Source organism: Osmerus eperlanus, chromosome 2 (assembly GCF_963692335.1).
Source record: "Osmerus eperlanus chromosome 2, fOsmEpe2.1, whole genome shotgun sequence".
Classification (NCBI taxonomy): Eukaryota; Metazoa; Chordata; class Actinopteri; order Osmeriformes; family Osmeridae; genus Osmerus; species Osmerus eperlanus.
The window spans coordinates 6,641,416-6,653,724 of NC_085019.1; the positions used below are offsets into that span (position 1 = coordinate 6,641,416).

Below are 12,309 nucleotides of genomic sequence, written 5' to 3' on the forward strand. Positions count from 1 at the left end.
AACGCATGGTGCTCGTGAAATCCCATGAAGTCCCCTGTAGTCTAGTCACCAGGGACCCAGGGCTCCTTCTAGCTTTATCATCAATGATCAGAAATAGCACACAGTGTGAGACTAAAAGCTCTGAAGGTCCAGATGAGGTCAAACTAAAGAATAGTTTGCATCGTATGACTCCAAATGTACTATAGTGAATACACAGCATTGGTGACAAGCCTGAAGGTATTTGTGGTTGAAAATATATTTATTTTACTTCAAAGAAATAACAATGTCTGTTCCATACTCCAATCCCCAGTCACATGACTTTCATTATCATCTTTGTAAAAGAAAACATACAACAACATAGCATTTGCACTGTATTTACATTTGAAGACTTGCAATACATCATCTGACTTCTGGTGTAAAAAAAAAACATGAACAATGTCTGTGTCTGCACAGTAGAAGGTTGAATAAAACTCAACCATTCATCGACCAACCTAAGAATTGAGAGCCCTGAAAGAACTAAGCTTTGGAGATCTCCTTCCACCACAACGTAAGTAGGACTATCACACTGAGCTCCCAAGAAACAAAACAATATCTGGTCTAACTGCATCCTTGACAATCAAATATTCAAAACTATATAACTCATAGTCTGAGGTTATTTTTTATGTCTTAAAGACAATTTTGTATGGAGATCCATAGTTAGGGTTGTGGCTATCATTTCCCTAGTGAATGTAATTAACTACAAGTGTGGCCTTGCCTGTTTCAACAGCTTACTGACAGCTACAGACCACACACAACACAACTTGTCCATCTGTCCATCCGGATAAAGGAGATGTGAAACTAAAACATAAGCGTATAAGGATTAAAGCTCTGCCTACCATGTTTTTCAAAAAGGTTTGTAGTTTGTCAAAAACACTTGCTGTACTGCATTTTCAAAACCTGGGCACGCCACAGACCACACTGCCGACAACATGATACTGTATGAGTTTCATCATAAACAACTACTGAACAAGAATGTAAAACCTTATCTAATTTACAAATGAATCGATTTTCTTCCATAGGAGATCTCTTCCAGGTTATAACGTGAATGTACAATTGTGCGTCAACTGTAATTCACTCCTTGATTGATTTTTATTCTATTGCGTGCATCCCCAAAAATCCGAACTGTGCCGTTATTCAGAGCTAAGTGACATGATGAGGACGTGAGAGTATTGATCTACCTGGCAAGTGTTTCGGGATCAGCTTAGGCCTGTATCGACCCTCCTAAGTGGGCCTGTGGACCTTCAGAGGTCAAGCAGATGGGATGGGTGAATCACCATCTATTTGTCTCCTCGAAACTTAGTTAACGTTGAACGAAGCTAGAGCAGCATTGTGAAGTCAAGAGATATGTACAGTATTATTCTGGAAAATACAATATTTGACCCTGCTTGTAATACCCGTAACAGAGTACATTGTGCTTCTTAAAAATATTTGAGAACTGTAATATTTGGAGGGGACGATATCAAGATAACTTAAATGAGTAAATAAGCCTGTGAATAGTTAAAGTGAAATGAACAAAACTTATTTGAATAGATCATGAATGTAGGCAGCATAGTGAGTTAATATCATAGAAATAAATTATCATAAAATAGAATTCTGTACTTTTTACACAAACACCGTATACTATACACTGTTCAACGATATCCCAATTGTGTTAAAATGACCAAAAAAAACACCACGACAGAAACAGCACATTTTATCTCTCAGTCCCAGCCAAAGTCATGTCCAGTCATCTGGTAAAACTTCCTATTAAAGGGTTTATAGAAGTCCCTTAGCCTCTGCACTACATCTGGGTCAATGTTGGGGTGGGTCCGGCCTTTGGTTTTGCCCAAGCAGTGAGGCTTGCTATTCCCCTCGGGCCTCTTGAGGCAGGGGAAGCCTTTGGTGGGGTTGAAGTGGAAGTGCTTGTTCGTGACCACCCTCCGTAGCCCCAAGAAGTCCTGCACGTGGGCCATCTCACCCGCCGGGTCACTGATCAGACTCTCTCCGCTCACAAACAGCAGTTGCTCCGTGGGGAAGTACTGCAGCCAGCGCTCCAGGTGCTTGGCATACATGCCGATCTGCACGGCGCTCCACGAGGTGTCTATGAGACCCGCTGTCATGTTCTTGAATGTCAGGCTCTCGAAGGAGGGGATGTCGGGCTTCTTGGAGCGGGTCTGAGTGTAGTCGGAGATGGCCCGCGTGACGGGGTCCCGGACCACCACGATCAACTTGGTGTCCTTTGACATGGCATGGATCCGAGCGGGAACCTCCTTTGTGACGAAGTAACTGGGGGTTTTCTCCATGGCGATTTGGCCCTCCAGAGTTTTAGGCATGAGATCCCTACAGAGAGACAAAGAAAAAGAGAGAGGAGGGGCAGGGAGACAGGGAGAGAGAGATAGTGGTGAGTAACAGGGAATACTCCATGATTCATACAGTCACAAGGGACACCGGCAGGGACCGGCAGCAGTACCGCGGCATACATGCCATTGTTCTGTTGATCCAGCACCATCACATGGATAAGACGGTCAGATTAGCCTGGCCTAGACACAGACAGACTGGAGCTGTGCTCATTGCAACCTGTCAGTCACTGGACCAAGCTACATGTGAGAAGTCCTTGACCAGGACTTACTCATAATGCATTTTTGGTTACATTCGCTTCCTCGAACACCACATAGCACATTGGATGTCTTGTAATGTACTTACACTGGATGGTAGTAAGGTTTACAAACTATATTAGTCATGTGATGATTTCCAGCTTCCCTTTCAGACACAGAAAGCTAAAGTGTAGACATATGACAGAGATATCCCGAAGATTTTTTTAGACGGGAGTCCCATGTGCTAGGGAGCTGTCCAATCCCATGATGGCATCATTTACTGACCGGGTATGACTCTTTCAGATCCTAAATGAGCCTGTTAACAGCATAGCCCTGATGGGCTAATGGCTAAAGTGGGCCGGTAGGGATTAGGACTAGCCCAAACACACTGGAGCATTAAAGCTGACTGCCTGTAAAAAGAGAGATGGAGGAATGCAGGGTGGAAGGATTACAGGCTGAGAGAGGACACCGAATACCCAGTGTAGACAGTTAAGGGCAAAGAGTGTATCCATACGTATACAAATGAAAGGATGAACAATTGTAAATGTGACGGACATAGTTGCCAAACTTCAGTCGTTTCATCAATTTGAGATTAAATGAATGGGAACCTTCATTTAAATGTTATTGCTATGGGATAGGTAAATGCAATGAACACAATTAAAATGACAAATTATTATATTGTATGGCCATCCGTTGATACAAGAAGCAGAAGCTCTAATAAGAAAAGACCAGAGATAACATCAAACTAATTAGTGCTGCAGGAGCAGGTAGGAGGTACCCTGTATATTGCAGGGTAGAGCCTAGGGAGGACTCCTGTGTCTACCGGGAAGACTGCACTGGCTTAATCACCAGTGAACACAGGGGCTGTGTTGCAATAAGGTGTTTCTCATGCAATAAACCCCCGAACCTCCAAATAAATAAACACTCTCTGCATCCAGTTCACTATAACTACACATGCGTTCTCCTCCTTACCCCCTAGAAGCTTCACTGCTCTAGAGGGTGTAGAAACCCCTAAGAACCCATCCAGGCAACACGACCGGAGAGAGACCAACAACTAACATCAGAAGCGCTGTAATTATCTGTTGTATCTCTTGGATACACAAGCTGAGTGCCTCCAGCTTTTCCCGAAGCCCCAGGGGAGACAGAAACTTACTACCAATCAAAGTTTCCACTTAGTCCCCAAGCAAAACAAACCTGTGTGAGAGGTGCATGCATTATTCATTTCAACAGAGATAGCGAGAGAACATCCACTCCAACTGGAGGGGAGAGAGATGCCCTTGGGAGGCAGACGCAGCAAGCTTTCGCAATTTGTTCTGCTTAATAAACAATGTTGCCTTGAACCAACAGGTTTTAAGTGTATCTCCGTCTATCAGACGACGTTAAAACAGGCACATCTTCACACGTTTGAAGCGGCTGGAGTGTTCTTTGAAAATGGAAGAGAACATCTTTACAAACTCTGTCCTTCATGCGGCGTAAGTCACAGAGGAGAAAAGCAGGGCTGTGAAGATAGCAATAAGCAGAAGGACAGAGTGAGGAGAGAAAGAGATAAAGAATGGCAGACGGACGTTAGTTTGAAGAGGAAAGAGGAGATTAGATGGAATCAGGAAAGAGAGGTGGGTAGATAAACCGAAAGATTGCAGAGGTCAAACTCATGACCCACGTATCAATGCTACATCCCTTTTCTACTCTTCAGATATTGTTCTAAAATGCTGTCTTCCTCTACTACTAGATAACCCCCCCCCTCCAAAGACCAACACTCAGACACACACAGACACACAAACAAAACACAAAAACACACAAACACACATATACACACTAATCCGATAAGGTCTACTTTGGAGCTTTCCTGTGTTTTGTCTGGTGGCTAGTCAGGTGTGTCCATTAAGCTGGCTCCGGGGCTGTTTGAAGGCTTGTCTGGTGTTTACATACTCTTCTATCAGGAAACAGGTTCAAAGGTAGGAATTTACAACACTGCATGTGACATGTAGTTCGCTGATTTGTATAGTACTTACATCTAAGTTCACAGAACAAGTGTTGCCATTCAGACTTACTGGCTTACTGGCTTAAGGCTGACACTTGCCTCATGCAATATACCTAATACACCTTCTAACTGGCCCTCATTTGGTCAATCTGAAATGTAGCTACATCCTGAATATTTTGGTGCGTAAACAATTAGCGATGCTATGTGCTACAAATCAAAACACACTGCTTAGGAACACACTCAGTTTCATTAATCAGCTCAGTGCCACTGTGGGAAACCCCCTCCTCCCTTCTCCAGGCACAGCAGAGTGGATGAGAGGTGGTGGTATGCAGACACTTATAGAATAATCGGAGCGAGCTTCGGTTAGACACAGGTTCTAGCTATGAATCAAAGGGAGAAGGATCTCAGGGCGGGGTCTTCCCAGACCACAGTCTACCTTATCACACGTGTGAATGTCATCATCTCACATGGCACGCCGGGCCTTATTAAGGAGCTCTTACGTCCAATACTGTATCTCTACGGCATTCCTGCCAGTTAAGATAGCGCGCGGAGAGCTTTTTTCCCAGGCTGTTTGTTCATGAGCCACCGTGAGGCTGCAGGAGGATTCAAGGCCACCTGGTTCTCAGTTGGAGGGAGGCCCAGGACTGAAGAGAAGAGGAGGTGGAATTTGTCACCATCCTGGCTTTCTCGGTACAACCGTCATACATAAACGCTGCCTGTATCCTGCATATAGAAAGAATGAACAATTCCATCAGTGTACAAGAGCAGGCGTACAGTAGCACACCAAACAACCACACAGTTGCTTCAATCCACGGATATCCAAATGTAACTGCTTGACCAAGGAAATCCTACATTTTCACTCAGATAACCACATCTGTGGCAACATTACTGCGGCATTATACAGCAATGCATTGGTCAATGATCAGGTCATAAAGGTATTGTATGTATGGTTAACTGAATGTTTTGGAATCTTTAAATGTCAATCTCCATGGTCCTGCTTCGTCAGTGGATGACGCACTGGCCCAGGTGATCCTGTGGGGTGTGCAGGGCACTGGAAGCAGAGATGGGCTGGACTGATAGGAATCTGTAGCAACAAACAGACTTAAAAAAAAAGTCCAAGAGACAAAAACAAAAGGATGGCTTGAAAGGAGATGGACTGAAAGATTTCAAAGATACACTGACTAGTTGTCACAGCTCCGGTGAAGAGGAAAGTGAGACAGGAAACTCTTTCTCTCAGAAGACACTCCACAGAGAACAATGAGGAATACAACAATTCCTGAGAGGATCGAGGAGTGAACAACAGAAGAAGAAAAAACTCTTAAGGTTTCCATAGACCTCAAAGGGGGCTGTGATACTGATACAATGTTTCTAAAACTATTTTAGGAATGCTAAAAGCAAGCATATTTTAAAACCCTCCTTCTCTGGCTACCTAATTTTCAGAGTGTTTTTGTTCTCTTTCCCATCAATTTGCTGATGCATTAACTTCTGCTGGGAAAAACCCACATTGAAAGCTATCCTGACTTCCCTATATCCCCAAGTGGCCATGAAAACTACGAAGGATGGTGACTCAGCACAACCCGCTGGTGGACTTACATGAACCTGCTCATGGGAAAAGCAACTTTTCTCTCTGAAATCCCCCGGAGGAGAGTCAACTGTCGGTCTAAAAAGCTGAGGTTTAGTGCCTGAATCTCCTCATGGCCGTGTTCCATTGAAGCCTCTCTGCGATGGCGTCATGCTGTGTTTGTCAAAAAGGCACTTTCACCCTCCTGGCCACATTTGCATACAAAGTGAAGGAAGAGAAAACACGTTTCACACAATTGTCTGCTCTTTTATCAAGGGGGTTAATGCAAACCTCAGGGGTTCTCCCACATATCCTTTCACACAGCTCAATAGAACTGCTGCCCTTTCGAAAGACTCTTAAATGTACTGCCCGCTATCTGCCTCTGGCCCTAGCTAAAAAAAAAACCATGGGGCTCTGTTTTTGCATTGGAACAGTTTTCTGACAGTGTCAATGAGTTAGGTGACAAAACACACTTATTGTTTCAGTAAAACTGGAAGCTGTTAAAAAAAAGAAGTAAGTAAGGATGGGGGAAACATGTACCTGTATTGGAGAGGCACTGGTTTTGGAATCAAAACAAGGGAAATTAAAAAAGGAGGACACTTAGCTTTAACTGAATCAACAAATGCTTTAACATACCTTTAATTGGAAATATACATATACTTTATATACAAGGCCAGGGGGGAAAAATCCCTAAATTTTCCCTCACAATTCTGTAGATCCTGAAGGTAATCTAGTCAGTAGGGAGAGAAGAGAGAAAAGTGTCTGAAAAGTAGCGATGTGACATAAAAGACAGAGGGGGAAACACAGCGAGGTGCAGAAAAAGGAAACAGTTCCCACGACTTCTGGAGTCCCCCTCCTGTGCTCCGTATGAGGAAGCGTGCACAACTGCCTGACTGCTTCTCTCTCTCTGTCTGTGGGGGAAAGCGGGCAGCGTACAAGGCCGGGGTCCCCTGCTGAGGGAGGCCTCTCCTGTGTGAGCCTGCAGCAGGAGGCACATGGCTGCCCTCCCCAGTGTTGGTCCAACAGTGTGGGCACGGCTCAAAGCCACCATGGGGGGGATTGGCCCACCCAGCAACCTGCCCCTCTCTCTGCTCCACGGGCCTTTCGACCAACAATTAGTCTGTGGTACAACCGGGTAAGAGCGCCGGACAATCAAACCGCATCTACTCTGCAAGCCCTCCTTCTGTCCTCCATCGAACATTCTGTACAACTCTAGAGGATATATGCTAAAGTCACTTTAGAACCTGGGTGAACTTCTAGCATCCAGCTATTCTGGTTTGATGGTTGTTTTTTTGGACACACCAGCGCTGTGTGTAGATACTCATGTGACTTGATGGTGACTTGACTGAGAAGCAGGTGGCGGTGTCTCAGAGAGACTAACATGGTGGTGTTAAAGCTAGCTGGTGCATTGAGACAAAGATAAGCAGGGTTTTCCCTCCTGCACAGAGTGATCATTAAGGGTTCCTTGTTGTGCTGTTCTGCAGTCTAAGGTCAACCACCACTGCTCTAGTCTGACTGGGCTTACTCAAGCCAAGATGTTTTAATTAACCAGATCACCACTCCAGAGAAACAGGTTTAATTAACCAAGCCTCTAGGTAAAACCGCACTGCCTCTAATCACTTAACAGTACAGCCATACAATAACAACAATGTTCAACTGCAGGATGTGCCTTTAGTGCGCTGTCAGAAATTGGATTGAGTTCAGCCTGATACGTGTGTAAATGACCAAACATCATCGCTATTTGGTGAAAACTGTGGTCCTGCATTCATCTTTATTCATTCCTCAGTGAGTGGAGATGCACAAAAGACATCTCCACACACACAGTGTCTTAAACCTGTCCGGAAATTCTTGGAGGAGCTTGAGCGAAAAGTCCTTTGAACAAACGCTTCACTTCCTCCTTTGTGATGATATGAGGGCGGCCTTGGAGCGGTTGTTGGGCCCTTTAAAATTGTCTGCTAATCTCTCTCACTCACTCCATTTAATTAAAGTTCAGGTGCGCGTCATTGTTCAAGATGCTTGTCGTGAGAGGTCTCATCATCAATCCATATCCCTGCGACAACTTTTGATGCTTTGTGTCTTCAATAACAAATAATTCATGAAACTTTCTTTTAGCAATGTCCTGTAGGGAAATATAACTATCATAATAAGGGTCACATCAACTATTAATTTTGCAGATGCTTTTATCCAAAGCAAAACACGGGGGATTTGAACCTGTGACTTCTTAGTCTGCAATCTAATAATCTACCCCTGAAATATAAGTACAGTATATTTGTCAAAGACTTACTAACCATGCATCAATGGTTAGTCACTGTAGGTTCAATCATATAGCTAGGCATTTAATTCATCCCCCAAGTGGAAATTTCATAATAGCAACATGCCACTGGTGTCACTGACATAGGTTTTAATGCACAAATTGAGTATATGGATAAATCCTTTTAGACAAGTCACCACCGGGATTGAACCCCTTATCACACATGAACAGCAGGCTCTCTGGCCGTTCAGCTGCAGGAGTTTAAGCAGAAAGTAAGTGATGCATCTTTAGGACTCCACCCAAAATCTGAAGCCACATTTAGGAAGTTTCTATACAGTCCCCAGGTCTATGATGTCTGTCTTTGAAATGGAGCCCCAGCCAAAGCTCAGGTTCTAAAGAGAGTTACTGCCACTGAATCCATATCTACGATTGGTTGAATCTGACCTGGGACTCCTAGGGAATTATGTCATGAGCTAGGCTCATGATTTCTGGCCATAAACGAAGCACTTTGTGTCTGAACCCTAGAAGAAACTCATGTCGAGCTAAATCGCTAGTAGAATGGAATTGTTCCCTGTGTCATGTTTCCTCTAACTGCTGTAGCTCAGACCAGCCCTCTCCATTTCATAATACAGTTGCTGGTGGAACTCCAAAGACCAAGCATTGGCAATCCCTGGTCCTCACATCGAAGCTCATACCAAGCTGAATAGACAGTTTTGTGCAAAACTGTGTACACAGCCGTTACATGTGTATGACATGTTTACATTGTCTTTGTTTGCAATGAATCAAGGCTCAGACTTAAAGCCATATCAATGGCTTGAATGTGTATTGAATACAGGATGTTGTTTCATTATGAGCAGTGTAGCTAGATTAGTAATATAGTCCTTTGGTTAAGTCCAGTAGTCAACTGCTTATTGCTCATAAGTTATTTAGGTCACACATCATAATCAGCATTTCCTGATTGCTTGATTGGTCCTATAAAAGCGTATTTTGTTTTTATAGTAGATGAAGTGATCCATGAGCAGCAAGTGTCTTTCCCATTGCACTGTGTGTGTGTGTATGTGTGTTTATGTTTTAATCCTTTTTAATTAGCTAATCAGCTAGTGTGCACTGTGCGACACACCACAAGGACCAGATGACCATCTAAATTTTTGCATGACCATACTGCATCTGAGACCTTATAGCATAGGCCTACACCCTTATCAAAGCTAGTGGAGGCTACCCCTGCGCTGTGCGTCATCCTTCTTCGGTGAACTGAGGAGACCCTGCGATACACGGTTCTGAGGGGGTGCTGTCTCAGCCATCAACCGAAAATAATATTTAATACTCAATCGTTTCAATCATAAAAATCCAATCAATCTATAATGCATTGTCTTTGTGGAAATTAAAATGAATTATTACATCAAATATATCCTATGAGTACAATACAATTCTGAATTTGTTCCCGTGTCAAAGTTATATTATATTTAGTGTACACTTGCTGTGTCAGTTACCTGTACCACTCCAGTCCCTTATCGTAGTTCCGGTCAAAGAAGTGAGGCTCGGCTCCCACAGCTCTGATGTCTGGATGCACGCGGAGAAACTCCAGCAGCGCCCGCGTGCCTCCCTTCTTCACCCCGATGATAATTGCCTGGGGCAACTTTTTACTTTCCGACTCATTGAAGATACTTGACATGGCATTATCTTCCACCGTCCTCGGCTCACTTCTAATTTCATCCCAGTCTTCTCCTCTGCTGTCTAAATCATTTTCATTATTCAGTAAGTCTCTGGACATGCCTACATCTTTAAGATTAAATTCCGCGGCTACTCCGTTCTCCACTTCGAATTGTTCATGTTTAGTCACAGAACCGACCATTAAATTTGGCATTGTTGAACAGTAGCCAACACAGCAGTATATCATGTAAACCCACAGTGACAGCATGATGGATAAAACAAAGAGTTTATTTTTCACGGGGGGTGATGACACAACATGTAGATTGTGAAATACAGGACTATATTCCATAAGACTGTCGGTAGAGAAGATTCCGTGGAGGCATTATGGGCAAAGTTGTGCGCTCCTCTTCCATCGCTATAATCGTGGTGAAACGGACAGATCCAACAACTTCAGTGGGTTTAAAAAAAATATTTGTTGATCAGTTCCTCTTCTGTAAACAAATAAATGATAGCCTACATTCGGTTTTAGTTGATGAAATGACAAAGGTGAGTCCACTTCTCAGTCCTACGTGCGCGTAGTACTACTCCCATCACAAGCTATCTCCGCAGCAGCGTGTGAGCGCGCAGAAGTCCTGATCAACTGTGTACATCTGTGGACTGGAGGGCGTATGACTGACATTAAAATCGTCCAATCCCAGGAGCCTGAAGACATCTCTGCCTTTTATTTGCCACTTACCAAGCAGTCGATCCATCATTTATACTGAATATGCCGACTCATCCAAATAAGCGCTATTTACTTATACTAAAGTTTAAAACATTATAGCCTGTCAGCTATTTAAAAGACTGCCTGTTTTGATTATAGACGGTTTAATATTAAAATGTATAAATATAGTAAATAACAATAAAATCTATTGCAAAATGGACCGTTTAAAATCGGAAATCAAGGAAGTACAATTTGGTAAGCTCTAGGTCCAACATGAAAGTGGTCAAAAACTTCAGATAATGTGTTAATACTATGATTGCATTTTAAAAATTATTTCATAGACCACTGGCATATGGGAAAACATCGCAGAGTCAGTGCAGCATCTGTTTGCAGGTCCCATACTGCCATAGGAATTAGCATTAGAATATCTAAGACCCAAACGCTGCATAGCTCTTTTCTGCGACGCCTGACGTGACGAGGGAAGTGACAATAGTTTAACAGCGGGCACGACTCTGAAAAGATTTGTCACGATGCCAGCAGATGTCCGCTCATCTCCTGTGGATCCGGTTTGAATGCCCACTACACATCGCTTGTCAGAAGTAGACCTAATAGCTATTTTGTCCACCCAGTCCAGTAGAGAAGGATGTCATAAAACCTGGCCCTAGCTATAGTACAATTAGAGGCTACTGTGGGCCTGTGGTAGCAACAATATAGTTATGACCTGAGAGACCATAGAAAGAGACCATCAAGGGGCTGAGTGTGTGCTTGTATTCATGCGTGTGTGTAGGTGTGTGTGTGTGTTGGTACTGAGGGTGGGGTCAGGGGGTTCTGGACCCCCAGCACCCACTAGGTTCATCAGGATTAGCAGGATTACTCCAGCGTTGCCATGTCAGTCAGAGTTTCACCAGAGCCACCTCTCACTAATCCCCTTATCTGTCTCACACGACTACAAATGCTGTTTGCATATGTATGCGTGTATGCCTATGGACGTGTGTGTGCGTTTGTCTGTGTGTTTTTCATTCTTTCCCTATCGGTTAAATTGTGCGGCAGAGTGTACCGTGGATACCTGCGCACGTCCTAGTGAGACCATCTGTTGAAGACCTCCGGTGTGGCTCCGGGGTGGAGGGGCTGAGCTGTGAAGTATGGGTGGAGGCAGTTCTCTCTTGTCTTTCACCTCGTATTCCATTTCAAATTCCAACGTGCTCTGTCCCATGTCACTTCGGGAGGCACACGTTCCCTTTGGTTAATCCCATCAAACGTGTTCCCTATATTACCCTCCACATGTTTTACGCAAAATCCCGCTGGTCTGTTTGTGTCACGTTCACCCCTGTGTTTTGTGCTTGGGTGTGCAGACGTACAAACACGCCCGCGTCGAGTTACGAGGTAAAAACAAGACATACTTGTGTATGTCCCATCTCCCGTGGTTTTCCTTTCGTCTGCGTGGTTCCCTCCCGGAGAGGATTGACACTTCAAAGCCGAGCAGAGCGGAGAAGGAGGAGACAGAGTGGAAAGGCACAAAAGACACCTGAGGGGGAGAAGAAGCATTCTGAAATACACACACACGCACAAACA

General features: G+C 44.0%; 1 protein-coding gene across 1 annotated transcript; it reads right to left on the minus strand.

Annotated features, from left to right (window-relative positions):
• Window positions 1-225: 225 nt before the first annotated feature.
• On the minus strand, window positions 226-10,664 carry hs3st3b1a (heparan sulfate (glucosamine) 3-O-sulfotransferase 3B1a). Its single transcript, XM_062449141.1, has 2 exons — window positions 9,875-10,664; window positions 226-2,337 (listed from the first exon to the last, which is right to left on the minus strand). Exons 1-2 carry the CDS (start codon window positions 10,381-10,383, stop codon window positions 1,719-1,721), a joined length of 1,128 nt encoding a protein of 375 aa, XP_062305125.1. The 5' UTR covers window positions 10,384-10,664; the 3' UTR covers window positions 226-1,718.
• Between the last annotated feature and the right edge of the window lie 1,645 nt (window positions 10,665-12,309).